The sequence below is a fragment of the Crinia signifera genome, chromosome 1, assembly GCF_055691185.1.
Source record: "Crinia signifera chromosome 1, ASM5569118v1, whole genome shotgun sequence".
Classification (NCBI taxonomy): Eukaryota; Metazoa; Chordata; class Amphibia; order Anura; family Myobatrachidae; genus Crinia; species Crinia signifera.
In genome coordinates, this window is record NC_139217.1 from 9,937,086 (window position 1) to 9,964,043 (window position 26,958).

The 26,958-nt window shown below is 43.4% G+C and overlaps 1 protein-coding gene across 3 annotated transcripts in view; it reads right to left on the minus strand.

Moving 5' to 3' along the window:
* LOC146060553 (uncharacterized) overlaps positions 1 to 26,958 on the minus strand; it is a 335,594-nt gene that overhangs the window by 15,174 nt on the left and 293,462 nt on the right. For all 3 annotated transcript variants that reach the window (XM_083174016.1, XM_083173934.1, XM_083174187.1), the window contains one exon: positions 2,299 to 2,385. In XM_083174016.1, coding sequence (XP_083030142.1) covers positions 2,299 to 2,385 — 87 coding nt within the window. The remainder of the gene's footprint in view (positions 1 to 2,298; positions 2,386 to 26,958) is intronic.

Sequence of the window (26,958 nt, forward strand, 5' to 3'; positions counted from 1 at the left end):
ATAGTGAGCCAGTAGAGGTTTGGGTAGTCACTGTAGTGTAGACAAGAGCTGTAACCGCCCGGGAGCAGCAGAAGTGGAGGCCGCCCGGGAGCAGCAGGAGTGGAGGCCGCCCGGGAGCAGCAGGAGTGGAGGCCGCCCGGGAGCAGCAGGAGTGGAGGCCGCCCGGGAGCAGCAGGAGTGGAGGCCGCCCGGGAGCAGCAGGAGTGGAGGCCGCCCGGGAGCAGCAGGAGTGGAGGCTGCCCGGGAGCAGCAGGAGTAGATGAAGTGTAGAGGTTGCAGACAACAATGGAGAACCGATAGTGAGCCAGTAGAGGTTTGGGTAGTCACTGTAGTGTAGACAGGAGCTGTAAACGCCCGGGAGCAGCAGGAGTGGAGGCCACCCGGGAGCAGCAGGAGTGGAGGCCGTCCCGGGAGCAGCAGGAGTGGAGGCTGTCCCGGGAGCAGCAGGAGTGGAGGCCGTCCCGGGAGCAGCAGGAGTGGAGGCCGCCGGGGAGCAGCAAGAGTGGAGGCCGCCCGGGAGCAGCAAGAGTGGAGGCCGCCCGGGAGCAGCAGGAGTGGAGGCCGCCCGGGGGCAGCAGGAGTGGAAGCTGCCTGGGAGCAGCAGGAGTGCATGTAGTAGCACTACTAGAAGTCAGGGAGTGGGGAGACTGCGGGATATGCCGCACAGCTGCAGCCTCAGGTAATCACTGGGGAGACTGCGGGATATGCCGCACAGCCGCAGCATCAGGTGATCACTGGGGAGACTGCGGGATATGCCGCACAGCCGCAGCATCAGGTGATCACTGGGGAGACTGCGGGATATGCCGCACAGCCGCAGCATCAGGTGATCACTGGGGAGACTGCGGGATATGCCGCACAGCCGCAGCATCAGGTGATCACTGGGGAGACTGCGGGATCACTGGGGAGACTGCGGGATATGCAGCACAGCTGCAGCATCAGGGGATCACTGGGGAGACTGCAGGATATGCCGCACAGCCGCAGCATCAGGTGATCACTGGGGAGACTGCGGGATATGCCGCACAGCTGCAGCAACAGGTGATCACTGGGGAGACTGCGGAATATGCCGCACATCTGCAGCATCAGGTGATCACAGGGGAGACTGCGGGTTATGCCGCACAGCCGCAGCATCAGGTGATCACTGGGGAGACTGCGGGATATGCCGCACAGCTGCAGCATCAGGTGATCACTGGATAGACTGTGGGGGAATCTGTATATCCAGACCTGGAGCACAGTGAGAGTCAGGAGAGACACTTTAGAGGTAAAAAAAGTATTTGTTTTACCCGGGTCAGACACTTGAGACATAAATAGGAAGCTTTACATTGTGCTTGGACACCATGAGATTCATGCTGGCAAGACTGCTAAAAACACCTGAGGATGCAGAGCCCATTCCCCTGGATAGAAATCCTGGCAACTGAGAAACGCTGCTTCCCCGTTGTCGACTCCTGGGATAAAGACAGCTGAAATTACCAGTACATACCTTTCTTGAAGGATGAGAACCACCTGCCTCATTGCCACACGGCTGTGGGTTCCGCCTTGTTTGTTGGCATTTGCCGACTGGACCTGAACTGCGTGACCGTGGAGTAGATAGGAAATCTAACCCAACACTCAGAATATTGCTCAAAGCTCGAGAATGTTTGGTGGCAAAAGAGATTCTTGGTGAGACCGGCGACCCTGGAATTGATAATCTGTGGTCACTGCTGCCCAACCATGCAGACGAACCCAATCCCACATGCCAAAGGAACCACCCACCAGGAGATGATCCTCCCGCACCCACCACAGCAGAGATATCCTTGCCCAAGGAGAGAGACGAACCAACTGATGCAGAAACAGATGAGACCCCAACCAATTGGAAATCGTAGTCTGAACCTGAAGATAGTCCATGGCCTCTGGAACCTCTAGGTGCAGAGGTGGAAGCACCCATGGCTTTCCCCTGAAACCTGGACAGTGCCCAAAAGGACCGAAAGGATGGACTCAAATAAGCCACTCAACAAGGAGGAGGAGGAGCTGCAGAGGTCATAAACGTGGACTTACCACCTGTAGCCTGCAAGATCCATCAATCTAATGCTGGCCCAAAAAGAGAATCACCTGACCATCACATTTCGATTTCATACCTGCCTGACATTGGCAAAGCCATAGTGCACGCTAAGCAGAGAGCGCCATCGTATAATAAAGTGCTGGCTCCCCCAATCGACAATCTATGTAAACCTGTCTTCCAGCGTCCCCAATGGATGATACAGAAAACGGTATTCCGTATTGCGTGCACTAATCATAGAGCAATCTGCTGGAGTATTCGGTTACCAATGCCTGCAGTTTCTTCTGGCGTTTCTCACTGAACCGTTCAAGACACTTTATTTTCTCCCGTATCCAAGTCTTCTTCGATGAGGCCTGAAACAAAGAAACATTTGTCATCTTGGTAGTTTCATGTTACCCCCATGTCTGCAGCCAAAGCCGTCCATAGATCAGTCTCATTACATCAGTGTTTGCCTCCAGCGGGCATGGCCAGGGAGGGGGCAATGCATCCTTTCACCCACTCCGATGCTGCAGACATACTGACCCCCTGCTGCCCCTTGTTTATCACATCTAGGCCCTTCTCCGGAGATTCCCTGACTATGTAATCCCTGCGAAGCATGCACTGGCCATACCAGCTGTGGGCGGGCGCTTTCACTTTATTAACCCTTATGATTTGTCTATGATATTAATATATGTTCAGCGTTTCCAATCATTGTCCTGCTGAGTAATTGTATGCAATACACTAACCACTGTGAGCCATATACGCCTCTCCTCCGCAGGATAGGAAGCAATATAGGAGGAACATAGCAGCTCATACACATACTGATCTCCATATACTCCTCTCCTCCGCAGGATAGGAAGCAATACAGGAGGAACATAGCAACTCATACTCATACTGATCTCCATATACTCCTCTCCTCCGCAGGATAGGAAGCATTGCAGGAGGAACATAGCAGCTCATACACATACTGATCTCCATATACGCCTCTCCTCCGCAGGATAGGAAGCACTACAGGAGGAACATAGCAGCTCATACACATACTGATCTCCATATACTCCTCTCCTCCGCAGGATAGGAAGCATTACAGGAGGAACATAGCAGCTCATACACATACTGATCTCCATATACTCCTCTCCACTGCAGGATAGGAAGTAATATAGGAGGAACATAGCAGCTCATACACATACTGATCTCCATATACCCCTCTCCTCCGCAGGATAGGAAGCACTACAGGAGGAACATAGCAGCTCATACACATACTGATCTCCATATACTCCTCTCCTCCGCAGGATAGGAAGCATTAGAGGAGGAACATAGCAGCTAATACACATACTGATCTCCATATACTCCTCTCCTCCGCAGGAAAGGAAGCACTACAGGAGGAACATAGCAGCTCATACACATACTGATCTCCACATACTCCTCTCCTCCACAGGATAGGAAGTAACATAGGAGGAACATAGCAGCTCATACACATACTGATCTCCATATACTTCTCTCCTCCGCAGGATAGAAAGTAATATACTGTAGGAGGAACATAGCAGCTCATATACATACTGATCTTCATATACTCCTCTCCTCCGCAGGATAGGAAGCATTACAGGAGGAACATAGCAGCTCATACACATACTGATCTTCATATACTCCTCTCCTCCGCAGGCTAGGAAGCACTACAGGAGGAACATAGCAGCTCATACACATACTGATCTCCATATACTCCTCTCCTCCACAGGATAGGAAGCATTGCAGTAGGAACATACCCCTCTCCTCCGCAGGATAGGAAGCACTACAGGAGGAACATAGCAGCTCATACACATACTGATCTCCATATACTCCTCTCCTCCGCAGGATAGGAAGTAATATAGGAGGAACATAGCAGCTCATACACATACTGATCTCCATATACCCCTCTAATCCGCAGAATAGGAAGTAATATAGGAGGAATATAGCAGCTCATACACATACTGATCTCCATATACTCCTCTCCTCCGCAGGATAGGAAGTAATATAGGAGGAACATATCAGCTCATACACATACCGATCTCCATATACTTCTCTCCTCCGCAGGATAGAAAGCACAACAGGAGGAACATAGCATCTCATACACATACTGATCTCCATATACTTCTCTCCTCCGCAGGTTAGGAAGTATTACAGGAGGAACATAGCAGCTCATACACATACTGATCTCCATATATTCCTCTCCTCTGCAGGATAGGAAGTATTACAGGAGTAACATAGCAGCTCATACACATACTGATCTCCATATACTTCTCTCCTCTGCAGGATAGGAAGCACTACAGGAGAAACATAGCAGCTCATACACATACTGATCTCCATATACTCCTTTCCTCCACAGGATAGGAAGCATTGCAGGAGGAACATAGCTCATACACATACTGATCTCCATATACCCCTCTCCTCCGCAGGATAGGAAGCACTACAGGAGGAACATAGCAGCTCATACACATACTGACCTCCATATACTTCTCTCCTCCGCAGGCTAGGAAGCACTACAGGAGGAACATAGCAGGTCATACACAAACTGATCTCCATATACTCCTCTCCTTCACAGGATAGGAAGCATTGCAGGAGGAACATAGCAGCTCATACACATACTGATCTCCATATACTCCTCTCCTCCGCAGGATAGGAAGCATTAGAGGAGGAACATAGCAGCTAATACACATACTGATCTCCATATACTCCTCTCCTCCGCAGGAAAGGAAGCACTACAGGAGGAACATAGCAGCTCATACACATACTGATCTCCACATACTCCTCTCCTCCACAGGATAGGAAGTAACATAGGAGGAACATAGCAGCTCATACACATACTGATCTCCATATACTTCTCTCCTCCGCAGGATAGAAAGTAATATAGGAGGAACATAGCAGCTCATACACATACTGATCTTCATATACTCCTCTCCTCCGCAGGATAGGAAGCATTACAGGAGGAACATAGCAGCTCATACACATACTGATCTTCATATACTCCTCTCCTCCGCAGGCTAGGAAGCACTACAGGAGGAACATAGCAGCTCATACACATACTGATCTCCATATACTCCTCTCCTCCACAGGATAGGAAGCATTGCAGTAGGAACATACCCCTCTCCTCCGCAGGATAGGAAGCACTACAGGAGGAACATAGCAGCTCATACACATACTGATCTCCATATACTCCTCTCCTCCGCAGGATAGGAAGTAATATAGGAGGAACATAGCAGCTCATACACATACTGATCTCCATATACCCCTCTAATCCGCAGAATAGGAAGTAATATAGGAGGAATATAGCAGCTCATACACATACTGATCTCCATATACTCCTCTCCTCCGCAGGATAGGAAGTAATATAGGAGGAACATATCAGCTCATACACATACCGATCTCCATATACTTCTCTCCTCCGCAGGATAGAAAGCACAACAGGAGGAACATAGCAGCTCATACACATACTGATCTCCATATACTTCTCTCCTCCGCAGGATAGGAAGTAATATAGGAGGAACATATCAGCTCATACACATACTGATCTCCATATAGCCCTCTCCTCCGCAGGTTAGGAAGTATTACAGGAGGAACATAGCAGCTCATACACATACTGATCTCCATATATTCCTCTCCTCCGCAGGATAGGAAGTATTACAGGAGTAACATAGCAGCTCATACACATACTGATCTCCATATACTTCTCTCCTCTGCAGGATAGGAAGCACTACAGGAGAAACATAGCAGCTCATACACATACTGATCTCCATATACTCCTTTCCTCCACAGGATAGGAAGCATTGCAGGAGGAACATAGCTCATACACATACTGATCTCCATATACCCCTCTCCTCCGCAGGATAGGAAGCACTACAGGAGGAACATAGCAGCTCATACACATACTGACCTCCATATACTTCTCTCCTCCGCAGGCTAGGAAGCACTACAGGAGGAACATAGCAGGTCATACACAAACTGATCTCCATATACTCCTCTCCTTCACAGGATAGGAAGCATTGCAGGAGGAACATAGCTCATACACATACTGATCTCCATATACCCCTCTCCTCCGCAGGATAGGAAGCACTACAGGAGGAACATAGCAGCTCATACACATACTGATCTCCATATACTCCTCTAATCCACAGGATAGGAAGTAATATAGGAGGAATATAGCAGCTCATACACATACTGATCTCCATATACTCCTCTCCTCCGCAGGATAGTAAGTAATACAGGAGGAACATAGCAGCTCATACACATACTGATCTCCATATACTCCTCTCCTCCGCAGGATAGGAAGCACTACAGGAGGAACATAGCAGCTCATACACATACTGATCTCCATATACTTCTCTCCTCCGCAGGATAGAAAGCATTGCAGGAGGAACATAGCTCATACACATACTGATCTCCATATACTTCTCTCCTCCGCAGGATAGGAAGTAATATAGGAGGAACATAATAGCTCATACACATACTGATCTCCATATACTCCTCTCCTGCGCAGGATAGGAAGCATTGCAGGGGGAACATAGCAGATCATACACATACTGATCTCCATATACTCCTCTCCTCCGCAGGATAGGAAGCATTGCAGGAGGAACATAGCAGCTTATACACATACTGATCTACATATACTCCTCTCCTCCGCAGGATAGGAAGTAATATAGGAGGAACATAGCAGCTCATACACATACTGATCTCCATATACCCCTCTCCTCCGCAGGATAGGAAGCACTACAGGAGGAACATAGCAGCTCATACACATACTGATCTCCATATACTCCTCTCCTCCGCAGGATAGGAAGCATTAGAGGAGGAACATAGCAGCTAATACACATACTGATCTCCATATACTCCTCTCCTCCGCAGGAAAGGAAGCACTACAGGAGGAACATAGCAGCTCATACACATACTGATCTCCACATACTCCTCTCCTCCACAGGATAGGAAGTAACATAGGAGGAACATAGCAGCTCATACACATACTGATCTCCATATACTTCTCTCCTCCGCAGGATAGAAAGTAATATAGGAGGAACATAGCAGCTCATACACATACTGATCTTCATATACTCCTCTCCTCCGCAGGATAGGAAGCATTACAGGAGGAACATAGCAGCTCATACACATACTGATCTTCATATACTCCTCTCCTCCGCAGGCTAGGAAGCACTACAGGAGGAACATAGCAGCTCATACACATACTGATCTCCATATACTCCTCTCCTCCACAGGATAGGAAGCATTGCAGTAGGAACATACCCCTCTCCTCCGCAGGATAGGAAGCACTACAGGAGGAACATAGCAGCTCATACACATACTGATCTCCATATACTCCTCTCCTCCGCAGGATAGGAAGTAATATAGGAGGAACATAGCAGCTCATACACATACTGATCTCCATATACCCCTCTAATCCGCAGAATAGGAAGTAATATAGGAGGAATATAGCAGCTCATACACATACTGATCTCCATATACTCCTCTCCTCCGCAGGATAGGAAGTAATATAGGAGGAACATATCAGCTCATACACATACCGATCTCCATATACTTCTCTCCTCCGCAGGATAGAAAGCACAACAGGAGGAACATAGCAGCTCATACACATACTGATCTCCATATACTTCTCTCCTCCGCAGGATAGGAAGTAATATAGGAGGAACATATCAGCTCATACACATACTGATCTCCATATACCCCTCTCCTCCGCAGGTTAGGAAGTATTACAGGAGGAACATAGCAGCTCATACACATACTGAGTAGATAAGGCACACTTTTTCTTCAAACTAATTGGTTTTGACAGGTCCACGCCCCTTTTATTTAGTTTGATATCAAACGTGATAGCACGTGATAGCCTGTATCACGTTTGATATGAAAGTGGTATAAATAATATTAACCCCCGTATTAAAATATAATTGGTTTGATACTGTAACTTCATACACGGATATTGGCTATGTGAAATAACACATATATAAAGTACGCTTAATGATATCTTAACCAGCTGGAAGAATTTCTAAACATAATGCTAAAAAAGTTGTTAGAAAAATATGGTATACAACAGATATATAATTCGTAGAAATGTAGATCTTGTTTTATATCAAATTTGATTTGTGTAGGATGTCGCGCAACGCTGATCATCAAAACAGCCGGCTGAAAGCCTGTTATTATAACGTATTAAAGCCGGGTAGTTTTTGCGGCTTTGATAAATATTATAAAACTTTGAAAAATAAATTTAAAAGAACCAAAAACTATAAAATTTATAATATAACATACCTTAGAACATGGAGAGTGCGGCAAACAAAAATCCTGACCATTTGGGGTTATAAAAAATAAAAAGTTATATTCCACACGATAACTTCCACATCATCTAAGGACCTTCTTGCTTTTAAAATAAATGAAATATCGGGGGGCGTGGCCTGGCAGCCATAGCGATAGAACGTGTGTTCTGAGAGCTCCGTCCTGCACAAAGTTTAGAACCAGCTCCCTTCCCTGATCCCCTTCCCTCAGCATCCACCTCGACCTACCTACCCTCTGCAGAACTCCTGGAAGCCGGTTGCGGAGCCGGGGAGGGCCTCCTGCCTTCCTGCGGGTTGCGGCCTGGTGATCCACGTAAAGCCGGGACCTCGATTTCGGAGCGGGCGGCGGAGGTGAGCTGACGCGCACCGCCCGATCCATCCAGCGGCGGGTGAAGCGGCGGCGAGGAGAGGACTGATCTGCAAGCCGGCTAGAGGACCCGAGGACTGCAGGGGCGGCGCGGGAGAGAAGACGGGACCCCGCTACTTACTAGGAGCCGCGGCCGCCATAGCTACAGACGCGCCGGAGACCCGTCACGTGGAGAGGTAAGGCGCTGCTGGAGAAGTGCAGCGACCCCTCTCCCTAGCCCTGGGGCGTTGATCGGCCGCGTCCCCACCACAACATAGCCCAGCATAACCGGGCGGAGGGGCGACTCAGCCCCAAAAGGGACCCCTACAGCCAACACTCCTCCTGCTCCCTCCTCCAGCACAGAGCAGTCCTACTGCCAGAGCGGGCCACAGAACCTCTCCCTTAGCCACCTGAAAGCAGAAGAGGGACTCCACATCCAACAGTGTTCCCCCTTAGCTGGTGACCCACTGTCCATTCCTTAGCATAGAAACTGAACACTCATCCAACCGGGGCCTGACCTATAAAATAGTGAGTAGGGTGAAACCCATCCCTCACTTCCACTTTCAACGTGCAAAACTCCGGCCCAATAATAAGCCACAGGTCCAGCGATCAATAGGGTCTGGGAACTGCCCCCCGCCATTCAGTCCTGTCCAGCACCCCTACTAGCTGGGGTGTATGAGAGGCGCTTTTACTTGCGGGAGCGCCTCTTTCCATCTACCCCACATCGCCTCTTAAAACTGAGCTGTAGCTCTCAGTCCGGGACATACATTCATAAAACACTGCTGTGCTCCGCTACGGAGACAAGGACATCGCTGGCATATTAAATATCTGGATTGGAGAGGTCTGCGGATTCCTTGAACCTACTCTACTGTATTTAGCCACCACCGCAAATATGTAATTGCCAGGCCACATGACTTTCTGACGACAGTCCGCTCCCACCACTGTCATTAATGCCCTAAAGGTTAACTTCATGAGAGTATATCGCTAACTACCCGCTCACTACATCATCAAAGATATCTGCCTGCACTATTTTCAGATAAGACGCCCACCTTACATCATGCCTCCCAAAAAACACAAGGCTGCTGGGCCTGTCTCCCAGGTCTCCTTCTTCAAACCCTCCCCCCAACGCCCCACTGGCCCTAGTGCAACAGCTACCAGCCCCGCACCTTCGCCTCTGGTGGCCCCCTCGCCTCCCACAGCAGAGCCTCCCACATCTCAACTCACCTCACCCCACTCCCGCCCTGGCGACTCGGAGGCCTTAACAGTTGGAACCTTAAGACTCTTGTTTCATCAATTTAAAGACGAGGTTACCTCTGAATTTCGCACTATGCTCCAAACATGTCAACGTTCCGTCGAAGAACTTGGAGAACGTACAGATCACTTAGAAATAAAAATGGGGGAGATAGTGGGCTCCCACAACTCCTTAATCGATTCTCACGACACTCTAGAGGGTGAGGTGGCGGCTTTGAGAGAAAAGGTCGCGGATCTTGAGGATCGCTCGCGTAGGAATAACCTCAAATTGAGAGGGATTCCAGAAACAGTTTCCAACAGCAGCCTACATGACTACACCATGGATATCTTTAAAAGACTGCTCCCTTCTGTCTCGTCTCACGACCTGCTCCTAGACCGTATCCATAGGCTACCGAGGCCGAGATCAGCTCCGGAGGGAGCCCCAAGGGACGTTCTAATGAGAGTCCATTTCTATCACGTCAAAGAAGCGCTACTAAAGGCAGCCAGACCTTCCTCAGATACTGCAGAAGCCTTGGGATCGTTACAACTATTTGGAGATCTCTCCCAAAGTACCCTTACTATGAGGCGCTCTTTTCAACCTATTACCTCAGCTCTCCGCAAGGCAGCCATCCCATACAGGTGGGGTTTCCCCACCAAAATCCTGATCTCCAGAGAGGGCTCTACCATCATCATCTCTAATGTGGAGGATGGCATGAAGTTGCTGGCAAAGTGGAACCTCCCGGAACACTCAGACGTCCCTTCTCCAACCCGCCGACTCCAGCCGGACTGGTCGGGGGTCGAGAAGCAAAATTAATGTACTAGGCCTTCGGTCCAATTTGCCATGTAAACGTTTCTTTTTTCTAATCCAGGGACTCAGGTCGACACTATTTGACCATGGAACCTCCTCTCAGGGCTTCATAAGATTATCGGTATCTATACGGGGATTGTTGATAGACATAGAGTGCTGGGAGGAACCCAATGCTTAGACCTAGCTCCTTTCTCTTTCTTCTCAAACTCCGCTTATTTGTAGATCCTGTTCCCTGGGATTTGTGCGGGTAGTTATATCGTTAGTTCCTACTGTTACCTATAACTTAGCTGTTAGTTAGCTCGGTGGGGGCGGGGTAAGTGACTGTTACCCCCCCACGCCTTATGTGTGAGGCAGTGCGCCTTTGGTGCCTCACTTGGGCTCCCCTTGGAGTCTCCTTACTTTTTTTGTTACTGTTTGACTTCCCTGTTTATATGTGCCCCATTGTGTCTCCCTCCCCTGTCCTGTCTGTTTCCTCTTGCTCCCAAACACCTATAAAGTATAACATAAAGATGCTAGAGTTAACAAAAATGTACATTGTTAGAGCACTTTTTACTTTCCACGATGGTTAGGATTATCTCACTAAATGTTAAAGGCCTGAATTCCCCTCAAAAGAGGAAATTAGCCCTTTCTTTCTTTCATAAAAAAAAAGCGAGTATAGTAGCCATCCAAGAAACCCATTTTATGAAGTCTGCTCCCCCCCGCTTCTTCAATGGGCACTTCCCATGTTGTTATATGGCGAATGGCCCGAATAAGAAGGCTGGAGTAGCGGTCCTTATCTCAAACACCTGCCCCTTTACTTTGGAATCTCAGGTTTCCGATCCAGAGGGTCGGTACCTTATATTGGTTGGGTCCCTCGATGGTAAAATGGTCACCCTAGTGTCATGTTATGCCCCCAACACAAGGCAATTGCAATTCTGTAAGAAGGTCTGTGCTGCAGTACAGCGATGTGCGAAGGGAGCTATTATGATGCTGGGGGACTTTAACTTAGTTGTTGACCCCATAGCCGACAAGTCCAACCCGACTAAAGCTTCCCTTCACTGCCCCCCAACACGAGCTGCTAAGAATCCTACTGGCTTTCGTAATATACTAGGTGAATTCGATCTCTATGACGCTTGGCGCACCAAACACCCGAGAGATAGAGACTACACTTTCTATTCCCATGTACATTCCTCCTACTCCAGAATTGACTTAGTTTTAACAGACAAATGGACACTATCGTCCATCTCCAAAATTGAAATTTTGCCCATGTCCTGGTCCGATCACTCCCCAATCCTTGTAGTCTGGGATGTCAGCGCCTGGAGCACCACACCAGGTCCATGGAGGATGGGTAAATATATACTTTCCCAGCCAGAGGTTCTTAAATCCATCCGACAAGCCATCACATCTTACCTTGACAGTAACTCCCCTGAAGACACCAATATTTTTAACCACTGGTGTTCACTTAAGGCAGTTACACGAGGAGCTATCATTCAAGCAGCTGCCAGACTCAAGAGAGCAAACAAAAAAGATATGGAGTTAGCTGAACAGGAAATGACTAGATTGGAGGAAGCTCACAAAGCAGACCCCCCTAACAAAACCCTTCTTAGACAGCTACGGTTGATGAGGGATAAAGTGAACTCGTTCTATCTCCAAGAGGTGCAACGTAACCTATCTCGCTTGAACCAGAGATTTTATGTCTTTGGCAACAAGGCAGGTAGGCTACTGGCCCGCAAATTGAGAGGGCGCCGGGCGAAGGCCCGAATTCATCATATCTCCACCCCAGGGGGGGCCGCTGTTTCGGACCCAGGTGAGATAGCTAACGCATTTGCAGAATACTATGCACAGCTGTACAATTTACACTCTGATATGGAAACTCCCCAACCGCTTGAGGCTGACATCCAAGCCTTCCTAAATAAATTGAATCTACCTAAATTAGATCATGAGACATGCCTGGCTTTAGACTCCCCTTGGACCCTCGTGGAGATAGAAAGGGTTATTGACGATTTACCCCGAGACAAGGCCCCGGGACCGGATGGGTACCCGTCTAACTTCTATAAAAGTTATAAACTAGAATTAGCCCCAGTTCTACTAAAAGTCTTTAATGAAGCTTCTTCCTCCCGCTCATTCCCCAAGGAAATGTTAGAAGCGCAAATTGTGGCAATCCCTAAACCAGGCAAATCGCCAACATCAGTATTAAACTACCGCCCAATAGCGCTTTTAAACGTTGATGTTAAAATGTATGCCAAATTGGTAGCAAATCGCCTTTGCCCCCTTCTCCCCTCCCTTATAAACCCAGATCAGGTGGGTTTTGTACCAGGTAGGCAAGCCCCTGACAATACCCGCAGAGTCTTCAACATAATGGAATACTGCGATTTTCACAAAACTCCTTTATTAATCCTGTCGTTAGACGCAGAAAAAGCCTTTGACAGGCTACACTGGGGTTATCTCAAATCTGTGCTGCTCTCATTTGGCTTCCAGGGTAGATTTTTAGACTCTATTATGGCCCTATACTCGACCCCGTCAGCAAAGATATTTGTTAATGGAACCCTCTCTTCTAGTTTTAACATCACAAATGGAACTAGGCAAGGATGCCCTCTTTCGCCCCTCATCTTTGCACTGGCTATAGAACCTCTGGCTGAGACCATTAGAAATGACCAAGAGGTGGAGGGACCAGAAATTGGAAACACACCTCACAAAATTAGTTTATTCGCCGATGACATATTGTTATGCATATTAAATCCTACCTCCTCTCTCCCCAAACTACACAATATCCTTGACAGATATGCTAAAATATCGTATTATAAACTTAATACAACTAAAACGGAAGCCCTTCCTCTTAACATCCCCCTGACGACATTGGCCCCCCTTAAAGATTCCTACAAATATGCTTGGCAGTCGCGAGCTATTAAATACCTAGGAGTCCATCTGTCAAGAGATGCTGACCTCATTGATTGTAACTTTGCCCCTCTATTAAGCTCACTTGAGAAACTCACGCAGGACTGGCTTCTCCACGAAATATCCTGGCTGGGGCGTATAGCAGCAGCTAAGATGATGTTATTACCCAAACTAATGTATCTATTCCGCGCTATCCCCAGATCCATCCCCAGACACCTCTCCCTCAGAATCAATAGGTTATTCTCTCGATATATATGGAAAGGAGCCAGACCACGTATAGCCAGACACACCCTAGTGCTACCAAAAGAGTCGGGCGGGGTCGCGTACCCTGACTTGGATAGCTACCACTCTGCTTGCATTCTTAGCCAGGCTCGCGACTGGTTCGCCGACACAAACCCCAAGCCATGGGTTCTCATAGAAAGACACTTCCTGGAGAGACACGAGCTATCCAAGCTTTTTCTCCTCCCTAAGAAGGCGGTTCCCACCTGGACAGGCCCAGGCGCTGCGATCAGGACCACCTTGGGCGTTTGGCATGCGGTGACGGCAACAGACCCAGATGTTTCCCTACCGGCCCCTTGCCTCCCTATCAAATCATTGGCTAGCCTCATCCCTGACCTCAGTCTGGGCGCATGGGTGGAGGGAGGAATTGCGTGCTTGAAAGATATCTTGAGTGCGGGTTCCCTCCTATCTTTCCACCAGCTCCAGACTCAGTTTCACATAGCTAAACAAGACTTCTTTAAATATCTTCAGATTCGCCACTGGCTATCTATCCATTTGGGGAAACGACAGCCACGTTGGCCAGCCGCAATGACTATCCGACTGTCCTCTAACAACCACAGAGGAGGCATTTCTCGATGGTACCAATATATTGTTTTACTGGGTAAGAAGGAAAAATTTGTGTCTCAAACTAGCTGGGAGCGTGATTTGTCTCGGGTCATTCCGGATTCTGAGTGGGAATCGATATTCAAGTCCTGCTTTGGGTTGTCTAGATGTTTGCACCACTGCGAAATGTTTTACAAGCTATGTCACAGGGCATATTTTACTCCGCGGCGGCTCCACGCCATTTGGCCATCGACATCTAACCTCTGCTGGAGGAACTGTGGATGTGTTGGCTCTTTACTGCATATTTTTTGGGAATGTCCGTTCCTGGGGCCGCTGTGGGGTGAGGTATTCTCCCTAATCAAGGAAGTCCTAGGAATGTCTGTCCCGCAGGAACCTACGGTGGCCCTACTCCATAGCATCCCATTCCCGTTGCTTAGCTGTGATAAATATATATTGGGCCACATTCTAATTGCCACTAAGGCGGCCATAGGCCGTCTTTGGAAATCCCCTTCTGTGCCTAACATCCAACTTATTATCAACAACGTACATAAACACTATATTTTTGAGACGGCTGGTAGTAAATATTCCCCTTCGCCTTCCTCAATACAGATCAAATGGTTTAAGTGGGGAGAGTTTCGGGAGAGAGGAGGTCAGCCCCTCGACCACACTGAACCTGTTGACTTATTAGTCCTCCACTCACCCGAAATGAATGAGTGATTCCCCTGATTTCTTAGAGTCTATGTTGTTATTACTTAAAGACCAGCTACCAAACACCTCTTTCTTTGTGTTCCCCCGTCCTGTGTCTTCTCCCCCCATGTGTCTGTCTTTACCCATTTCTTACCGTTTATTTTCAGTATTAATAAATTTGGGACATTCCGCTGGGATATTAATCTAAAACTGGACAAGCTACGACTGAGTTAGTCCGAAGCACCTCTCCGTGAGTGGAGAAAATTCCTTTTTTGTTCTTCTTTCTCTAATTTTTATTCTTTTTTCTAGTATGTGTCCTGTTATATCGTTAGTAATACTTATCGGATATGCTTGTATAATGACATGTTCATGTGTATCCCAGCTTGTCCTACTAATAAAAATCTAATGTTTAAAAAAAAAAAATAAATGAAATATCCGAGTACATAACAAAGAGGTCTGGGTATACATCTGTTATGCATTATAGATACAAGAGCCATTCAGTCCGGGTCTGACATGCTGTAGGCTTTTAAATGTAAAGACACAATATCCTGAGAAATGGGGTCTTATTTTAAACAACGGATTCCATGGTCTTTGAAGACACAGACATTCACGTATGGAGTAATTAGCTTAGACCGGATAGTAGTGTGTTAGCACTTATAAACAATAGAAACCCCTAAGGGTTGATGTGTGTTAGCAATTATACTCATTAGAAAACTCATTCACATGAATAGATGTTAATTAGGTTAGACAAAACAAAAAAAAAGGCCATGAAATCTTTGCAACAGAACATGTGTGCCAGCTAGTGGCCATGTATTGCATTTGCAGTTTAGAAAATAAAATATTTAAATACATACATATAGATAGATATATATATATATATATATATATATATATATATATATATATATATATTTATCTCAATACTGATAAATAAAATAGTTATATACAGTATACATATATATATATGTATCTATATATATATTGTTTATCAAATTACACAGATGTAGTGGATAAGGTATATATTTTAAATTAAAAAGCATACTCATATATATATATATATATATATATATATATATATATATATATATATATATATATATATAGGGATAAAGCATGCTTTTGATGGTGAACCATATCTGTCATTTATTTAATAATAAGAATAAGTGTTTTATACAACACAATTTGGTGTCATTTTATCAAGCAATATATTCTGAACACAGCTGTGTTTTGAATATTATGGTATATTATTTAAATCAAATATATATATATATATATATATATTTGTTATGCCTGTCTATGACTTTGAAACACAACTCATGAATATTCAAATGAAACAAATGCAACACAGATGTGTTAACTGACTGATGGGTATATATATATGTGCTCCATGGGGCACAACAGGCACCAGTCCACACACTTTCAAGACAGAGAACTTTGAAGCTTTTGTCCACACACTATTCAGAGAATACTTGAAGATTTTGTTCCAGTAGGGGGTAAGTCTATTTTAAATTTCTAAATGAATATATATATATATATATATATATATATATATATATATATATACACAATATTTCTAAAGGGGGTTTTAGTATGCATTTAAACAATCTTAAAATATAGTTTGTTGCTGTATGCATTGTATTGTAATGTATTGGGAGTGCATACTGGCATACTGGCTGTTTGTAGTTGATCATTTATTTAGGAAAGAAAATATTGAGCCTATGGGGGTTTAACAGACCATTTGCATGTGCAGTGATTAGTGTATTGTGGCCTGTACATTATACATATTGCTTTTAAAAATACAGTATATTGTGTTATTACAATTTACAGCTCGTTAATGTTAGTCATCGCAGATTATGGTATTACGGCTTTGATATTTATAAATAGCTTCATTTTAATATTGTATCATTGTATTATACATAATGATTTTAAATAATGAGCTAGTTATCACATTTATATGTGCTGTCTGCTGACTACACATGTGATATGTTGGGATTCTGCAGTAGCATTGTTGGATCCCCTGTAATTAATTTTTATTGAATGATCTATAGAATACAATGTCAGTAGATGTGTTTTTTGGTATTACGGCTTTGATATTTATAAATAGCTTCATTTTAATATTGTATCATTGTATTATACATAATGATTTTAAATAATGAGCTAGTTATCACATTTATATGTGCTGTCTGCTGACTACACATGTGATATGTTGGGATTCTGCAGTAGCATTGTTGGATCCCCTGTAATTAATTTTTATTGAATGATCTATAGAATACAATGTCAGTAGATGTGGTTTTTGGTATTACGGCTTTGATATTTATAAATAGCTTCATTTTAATATTGTATCATTGTATTATACATAATGATTTTAAATAATGAGCTAGTTATCACATTTATATGTGCTGTCTGCTGACTACACATGTGATATGTTGGGATTCTGCAGTAGCATTGTTGGATCCCCTGTAATTAATTTTTATTGAATGACCTATAGAATACAATGTCAGTAGATGTGGTTTTTGGTATTACGGCTTTGATATTTATAAATAGCTTCATTTTAATATTGTATCATTGTATTATACATAATGATTTTAAATAATGAGCTAGTTATCACATTTATATGTGCTGTCTGCTGACTACACATGTGATATGATGGGGTGCTGCAGTAGCTTTGTTGGATCCCCTGTAATTAATTTTTATTGGATGATCTATAGGGATACTTATCGTTATCTTTTATTATCAACAGTGCCATCTAGTGGTTGTTGCAGAAATTGACTTTGAACTTAAGCTATCAACAAAACATCAACATGCAGGTGTGTATATGATATTTACAATAGTTTAACAATAGCTTATTGTATTGTTATTTCAACTTATTATTATTTATTACAGAGAAAGGAATACAAAACCATTAATGCAAATAAAATAAGTCTCAGAGATTTTCAAGATTTACCCAGAAATCAAGAGCAATCAAATGAGCTGACAAATACGTGTAAGTTTACAGACCAAAGACACATTGTTGTTGCTAGGGCATGATTTGTTAAGGCACAGGGGGGCTATTGACAGGGGTTATAAATGTTACGCTGTTGGTGTTAATTATTATTACCAGGCTCAGTTGTGTTAGTCACAGGTTCTGTTAAGACAAGCGCGCTATTGGTATAAATGTTACACGTGTTGATTGTATTTTGCGTTCTACAAAATTGTTGTGTTAATTTTTATTTTATTTTTTATGTATATATTATTTTTTATTAAATTGTTAACCATAAATCAGTTTCAGATGTCACAAACGTCGCATCTGAAGTTGGATCATTTGGTTCGGATTTCACAGTCGGGCCGGATCTGACGACATTCGAAAACCCATACGCCGCATACTCTGATTTGTCCGAATCGCAAAAATGTAGGTATTCATATAAGCCATCAAAAATGTGATGTATGTTAAAAGAAATATACGGGGGCTTGTCTAAATTTCCAAAAATATGTCTCTCTCTCACTCTCTCTCACGCTATCTCGCGCGCACTCTCTCGATCTCACTCATATATATATATATATATATATATATATATATATATATATATATATATATATGTATATATATATATCCTGTTATATTCATTTTTATACCGCCTGTGATATTAATGTGTTATTTGTTCTCTGTTAGTATCGCCGATTATGTCGAAAGCTGATGCAGAACACATAATGGATGATCTCTGGAATTTACCATCGGCAAAACACTATAAACAGTTATACCAGAACCCGGCTATACAAGGTGAATTTTGACGCATGGCTAGCGGTGTTTTTATAATGTGTTTTTGTGTTAAATGTTGCATATCGCCGCAAAATCATGAATAGTGTCCACAGGGGGTTGTTGTTATCATGACTTAAATGGCGTTTTTTTTTCTCAAGTCAACGAATGTGTCGTTAATTGATAATATATGTATTACAGATGCCATAGCTAGCCGGTATGAACCTACGGTACCTAGGGCCGATACGTGTGAAGCGGGACCATCCGGATACAGAGAACCGACATCGGGTGTTGGATCAAACGCCAAACAACCCAACAGCGCATTGGCTAAAGGAGCAAAAAGAGCCCAGATCAGCGATCAAGCTTTCTGGTCATTGTTTAAAGGAACCATGCCGGCGCAAACCTTTGACAAATACCCGTGTATGTTTATTTATTTGGTTTCTTATATAGCACAACATTTACCATTGTTCTTTACAAATGGAAACCACAGGTATTAAACAGACTGTCATACATAACAAGAAAGGTAAGTATTATGTAGGTGCACTGAAAGTCACAGTATCAATTAATTAAGATTTAACTTTTATTATTAGTTCATTAAAAGGTGAAATATTAAAATATGAAAGAAATAAAGAAAGAAATGTAGAAATTTAAAATATCAATGACCACTGCTCCCCAACCTAAATTATTGCAGGGTTCCTAATATCCCTGTATGTTCCCCATTAGTTCAAGTTTTAGCACTTTCTCTTAGAGTTTTAAACAGAGATGTCTGTGCTTATGTTGCGAACTCCTATGTAGTTATATTAATGTATCAGAATCTTCTGTTACAATGCAGGTTCCTAATAATGTGTATCTATTTCTGTGAATACAGCAAATTCTTACACATATAGTCCTGACTGTAGGATTTTCCTTATAGGAAGTTCAAATAATGAGTTGATGTGTAAATCAGAGCTATATTCTTCCTGAGTAGCTCTATATAGCAAAAATACCCCTACTATTACTGCAGACAAATTCTGTCACAAATTTGCAGAGAGAGGTATCGTTTCTATATTTATTGTATTATATTAAACGGGCCGGCAAGGGTTATAAATGAGTCGTCAGACTAGATATTTTGGCAGTTCATGATATCTACTCATCTTGGTCCATGTATCCAAGTATACTTATTGCACCCACAATCAAACACCACTCACTTTATACGTTTTAATTTGCAGACTTTGAGCTATATCTGGTATAAATGCAGCCTGATAGATATATACCCAGCTCATCAACGTAGGAATGGGGGGATACCTGTATAGCGTTCCCTTTAGTGCGATTGGGCTTTAATAATTGTGCTGGTGACAGTGTCTTAGTATTCACTGTTTATGCCCACTGTACCAAATATTACAGTGCTTGGGATTTTATAATATTAAGTATCACCGATTGCAAATAAGCAATAGAGATTCAGTGAACTGTTATCCCAGAGTCATATGTCAGGCAAGTGCTGATTAAATATTAAATATAAATGTCATAAGGAGGAGGATCAGTAGATAAACCATTATATATTAAATGCGAATAAAGAACATAATATTTTATGTACATCAATTCTGAGATATATATAAAAAAGAGCGATGTGGGGCTAACCAAGAAAAATTATTTATAATAACATCTGAATAGAAGTCCAGAAAATTATATTATATTACAATTAGACCAAATAAAAAAGAAATAAATAAATAAAATAAAAAAACGATAAAATGAATAAAAACAAGTAACAAATAAAAAATGAAAAATCAAGAAGGTCATCAAAAGGGATGATTATATAAAAGAATATACATGGAATCACAATGAAAAGACAATCAACTGTAAACTCATAAGAACACAAGCTTTGAGGAAATACCATTATTCCCATTGTAAACATGGCAATTAAGAACAACCAATCATGAATTAGGGCGGGGGATTTAAACCCCTCACAGAGGGCAGACGGGTTGATGCCCTGAGGAAGCTTGGTGAAACGGTCGTTGGCTACAATGACCATAGCACCCCAACCTATTGTTCCCTATTAGGTTTAAATGTTGTATATGTGATAAATTATGTGATGTGTAATAACCAGTGGCCGAGCTAACAGATATTAGTAAAAGAAGTGTCAGACAGGCAGCAGCTGAATAACAGCCTCCGTGCAGCTAACAGTGGCGCGGCATCAGGCTGACAGCGGCTGACTCACAGCCTCCGTGCAGCCTAAGATATACGGCGCTGCTTTGTTATCACATAGGTTATGTGATGAGTAGCGGAGCAATAACAGATCGGCAATAGCTGACCCACAACCTCCGTGGAGATAAAAGTAGCGCGGTGTCCGGCTGACGGTGACTCATTCACAGCCCCCGTGCAGCCTGTGACACACGGCGCTGCTTGGAAGTCCAATAACGGACAGTAAACGGCAGGAGTAATCTAACTGGCAGACATGTGCCAATTCCTAGCCCCCGGGTTACCAGTGCACTAGCAGCGGCAGTACAGCTTACTAGCCGCCTGTACAGTCCATGATATACGGCACTGTTCTGATACTCAATAATAAACAGCGGCGGCGGGAGTATACTTACTGGCTCATTTGTGCCAACTCCTAGCCTCTCAGTTATTGATATAACTCACATGGTAATGCCCCAACAGACTGGGTATATTAAGTGCACACAGTAGCCATAGACAGCGCTGATAGCGGCAATACAGCCCATAGGTGTCTGAGCAGAATATAGCCAGATACCGCTCTCATTTTAGCTGATCTGTATGAGCCACTACTGAATATATAACATTATTAGTGGACACTACTCCAAAGAACAAACATACAGCCATATAACAATAGGCAGTGTGTGATGAGAAATAACGCAGTGACTGACAGTCTAAAGTCTGTGTATATGAGGAAGCGCAGTCCTGATTACCTCAGCGCTAACTGTAACATTAAAAATATAAGCCCTTTTGATACCTAGTGCTAAACTTTGTCAGTGACAAGAACACACTCTATATAGCCAGGACCTTTTCGAAGAGAACATTCTCCAGACGTCCATGAGGTTTATAAGCTGGGTTATATGCATACAGCATAAATACCAGATATAGCTCAGTGTCTGTACACTGTAACTATTGTGTTGCATATATATACAATTGAAAGGTGTCTGGCTTGAGAAGATATATAGTAATAGCTGAACAATATTTAATCAGCACTTGCCTGACATATGACTCTGGGATAACAGTTCACTGAATCTCTATTGCTTATTTGCAATCGGTGATACTTAATATTATAAAATCCCAAGCACTGTAATATTTGGTACAGTGGGCATAAACAGTGAATACTAAGACACTGTCACCAGCACAATTATTAAAGCCCAATCGCACTAAAGGGAACGCTATACAGGTATCCCCCCATTCCTACGTTGATGAGCTGGGTATATATCTATCAGGCTGCATTTATACCAGATATAGCTCAAAGTCTGCAAATTAAAACGTATAAAGTGAGTGGTGTTTGATTGTGGGTGCAATAAGTATACTTGGATACATGGACCAAGATGAGTAGATATCATGAACTGCCAAAATATCTAGTCAGACGACTCATTTATAACCCTTGCCGGCCCGTTTAATATAATACAATAAATATAGAAACGATACCTCTCTCTGCAAATTTGTGACAGAATTTGTCTGCAGTAATAGTAGGGGTATTTTTGCTATATAGAGCTACTCAGGAAGAATATAGCTCTGATTTACACATCAACTCATTATTTGAACTTCCTATAAGGAAAATCCTACAGTCAGGACTATATGTGTAAGAATTTGCTGTATTCACAGAAATAGATACACATTATTAGGAACCTGCATTGTAACAGAAGATTCTGATACATTAATATAACTACATAGGAGTTCGCAACATAAGCACAGACATCTCTGTTTAAAACTCTAAGAGAAAGTGCTAAAACTTGAACTAATGGGGAACATACAGGGATATTAGGAACCCTGCAATAATTTAGGTTGGGGAGCAGTGGTCATTGATATTTTAAATTTCTACATTTCTTTCTTTATTTCTTTCATATTTTAATATTTCACCTTTTAATGAACTAATAATAAAAGTTAAATCTTAATTAATTGATACTGTGACTTTCAGTGCACCTACATAATACTTACCTTTCTTGTTATGTATGTCTGTCTTTATTCAAGTAGTAGGTAGCACCTCCTTATAGAAAATAAAGGAAGTTTCCTATCAAATATTTCTATTAGAGGAGATATGATTGTCCCATAAATAAAAGAGACTGGTGCGGGAATCATTTCTGTTTTTTTGTGTATATTAAACAGACTGTGTAGACGTAAGCCGACAAGGAAGGTGGGGGTTGGGAGGTGGGCCTGAAGGTGTTATAAAGCGACTGTCTTTGTGGCCGCGTATGTGTAACTAAAACGGTGTGATTTTTATTACAGTAGGAACCACGCCGATGGAAACATCTGGAAAATATTCAGGTGTGTAATGTAATGTTTATTTATTTAGTTTCTGATATAGGACCGCATTTATCATTGCTCTTTACAATTGGAAACCACAGGTATTAAACAGACTGTGTAGATGCAAACCGACATGGAGGGGTGGGTGTTTTGGGAGGCGGGCCTGAAGGTGTTATAAAGCGGTTGTCTTAGTGTCTGCGAATGTGTAACTAAAACGTTGTTATTTTTTATTTACAGCGGATCCGCGACAATTCGCAAAAATGATAGCAGCGGCCGGGGTTGCTCAACCACTCAATGCTGAAATGGATGGGGGAGAATGCGCTAAAACGGTGATCGACCCACAACACCAAGAAAATGTATCAAGGGCTGAGATCATGGCCACCGACCGCGACGATTTCAAGCCAAGCAAGCGGAGGATTTCAAAAAGTCGAACCGGTCAAGAAAACAAGTCCGATTTATCAGACCTTAAAAGAAGGCTGAAATATTCGGAAGGTAGACCCGTGAGAAAAAGGATTGCATTACAAACAGTGCCAACCGTGAGTAATGTGGATTACCCGCACGCATTTACAGCACCTGCAACACCTACTGAATCCGACATTGACATTGCTGGTAATACAAAGACTGTGAAGACTCGTAAAACTTTACGACTGTCAAGAGAGAGATACACTCCGCTGACGGATGATGATGTCATCGTGATTTCAGACACGCAGGAACATCCTACTGCCGAAACGCAAAGCGTGGTCAGTAACACGCCTGCAGATACATTATCCGCTAATGATGAGGACTTAAATGGGCAACCATTTTTTATCACCCCTAGTGAAGAGTCAGTCTCAGGTACCCCACAGAATGATGATGAGGTTGTAACATCTGTAGCCGGAATCCCTGATAAAGTAATGGGTGATGATTACACAAAACTACCCAGTGTTTTTACCACGGTCGGCGAGGCAACCGCATCGGGCGGTGCGGATGCCCCGCCGACCGTGGTATCGACAGACATAGTTGATGGGGGTCAGAATGTGGAGCAATTAGGACAAGATGCGGAAATACAATACTACGCGGTCATGGGGAGGATGCGTGAGCATATAGGGTACATGCGTAGAAATGTCAATTCCCTGTTGAACCGTATAAAAGATGAGCTTTATGGTTCAAAAAAGAAGCCAGAGATCATTAAAAAACTTGTAGAAATGTACATGAATGTAACATCAAATCATATAGCAGAGACCGTGAGGACTAGGGATTTTATTAAAGCGAACATGTATCATTTTGCCGAGATAATTGAAACGGACCCGTGACTAGGCATGGTGGGTTATGGGTTGAAACGTGATTTACATGTGTGTAAAAAAGCCCCAAGAATTAAAGCAAATGTACCGTGCAAAATCTCACACTTATTTCGCCGTTCGAAAATAAAACAGGCTTTAAAATGCATATACAGGCTGAGAAAGCGTAAACAACACAGGGTGCGGGGCACACCCCCAACCCCGTGTGCACAGGCTGACAAATCACCGGACCAACCATTACCGGGTGACGCGGCGTCACCTGACAATGTTGAACACCCCGCAACGCCCATGCATAATGACATAGAGGGGGGTGCGCCACCCGGTAATGGTGAAGGTCGGCGAGATGTGTACTTAGAAGCTGTTAACAGGTATGAGCGACACCATCCTAATTTCAGAGCTATTGAGTATCATAATCATTTTCAATTTGTTAATTTGGAAAGAGTTACATCATTTGCAGAGGGTGTTGAAGCCGTACACAACGCTATACAGGTTATGATTGATGAATTCATGGTTGGTGTTGACCCTAATGATCGTGTACAGTTAAGATTGGAGGGGGGTGGTTTACACAACGCCATCTACTCACACCGAAAGCCGCAAGAATCATTAGACGCAGTCAGTTTCTTGAATCAAATTACAAACACTCTTCAAAGTAACGCTGAATTCTTATTAGCCACGGGTTTAAGGTTTGTGATCACTGTTTTTAGAAATAGAGCGGGTGGGGCGCTAACTGGTCGAGGCCTTAGGCGCATACCATACAGCTTAATTATAGAAAGGCGCAGAAGACACCTGTATGATTTCAACAATACGCACAATTATTTGTGCTTTGCGGCATCGATCTGCAAACTTCTGGACAAAGGTAATGCCACAGACGCTGAAATACACGATCGGGCGCTTCAAATTCATAAGGATTTGAAACTATCGATCGATAAAGCAGTCAGCTTTAGCGACGTTGTTGTTTTTGAAAATCACTTAAAAACAAAAATTACAATATTATATCATAATAATGGTTCTTGGCATTACTTTTCTTCAGATTCGCGCTACGGTGATACCCTGTATGTATTATATCACGATTCACACTATTATGGAGTGATTAATATCGGCGCATTTCTCGGAGCGAGAAATTTCTGTTCCTTCTGTAATCGAACTTTTGAGCGCAAAAATAGCCACGATTGTCTTTTCTTTTGTAAGGCTTGTCACAGACAAGCGTGCGCTGATGATGGGGCTTCCGCATTAAGATGTTCGGTTTGTAGGGTATTTTGCAGATCGCGTGAATGTTTAGAGGAGCACAAATCCTTAGCTTTAGATCGCAAAATACCCTGTCTTGAACATGTTTATTGCGACAGGTGTTGTCTCTACCGTCGCAGGTCTCATGAGTGTCAGGGGCTAAAGTGTTCTACTTGCAAGGCATATGTTGATGGGTTTGCGGATCATTTGTGTTACATACAGCCCATCAAAGCGGAAGAACCCACCACCAAATACATCTTTTATGATTTTGAATGTATGCAGGAGACAGGTATACATATACCAAACTACTGTTACGCTCTCACATTAATGGGTGAGAAATCCTGGGAGTTTAAGGGCAAAGGTTGTATCGATGATTTTGTAAAGACGTTCATGAAACCAAAATTTGCGCATTACACATTCATAGCCCATAACGCTGGGCGGTATGATGCGTATTTTGTATTGAACAAGATCATCAAAGAACGGTATACAGTATCCCTCATCTCTAATGGCGGAAATATAATGTGTATCACAATAAAAGATCTGAAGATTAGGTTTATAGACTCTCTCAATTTTCTCCCCATGAAATTGAGCAGATTTCCAAAGGCCATGGGATTTGATGGCGTTAAAGGTCATTTCCCGCATTTTTTTAACACAGCCGATAACCAAAATTACATAGGGGACATGCCCTCAATAGAATATTTTGGCCTACAACACATGATGCCTGAGGAGGCCGCTGATGTTACAGAGTGGTACGAAAAAAACAAACACAAGTCGTTTAATTTTCAAAAAGAATTAATACGATATTGTAAAGAGGATGTGAGAATATTGCAAAAAGGGTGCGCGGCTTTCAGATCAGCCGTTATAGCCATGACAGAACAGGAGTTTGTAATAGCGGCAGAGAAAAAAGATGTAGCCGTTAAACGTCACGTTGATCCATTCCAACTGACGACTTTAGCGTCGGTTTGTATGGCGATGTATCGTTGTAAATATTTACAGGCAAACACATTGGCGCTTGTACCGGGTGATAACTATCACAAGACCCAGAAGCGTTACTCAACACCTGCCATACAGTGGTTAATGTACATAGAACACAAAGAAGGTGTGAGTATAAGACACGCTTTACAAGGTGGTGAGAAGAAAGTCGGCAGATACAGTCTGGACGGTTACGCCGTGATTAACGGCGTGCCAACAGCTTTTGAATTCCAGG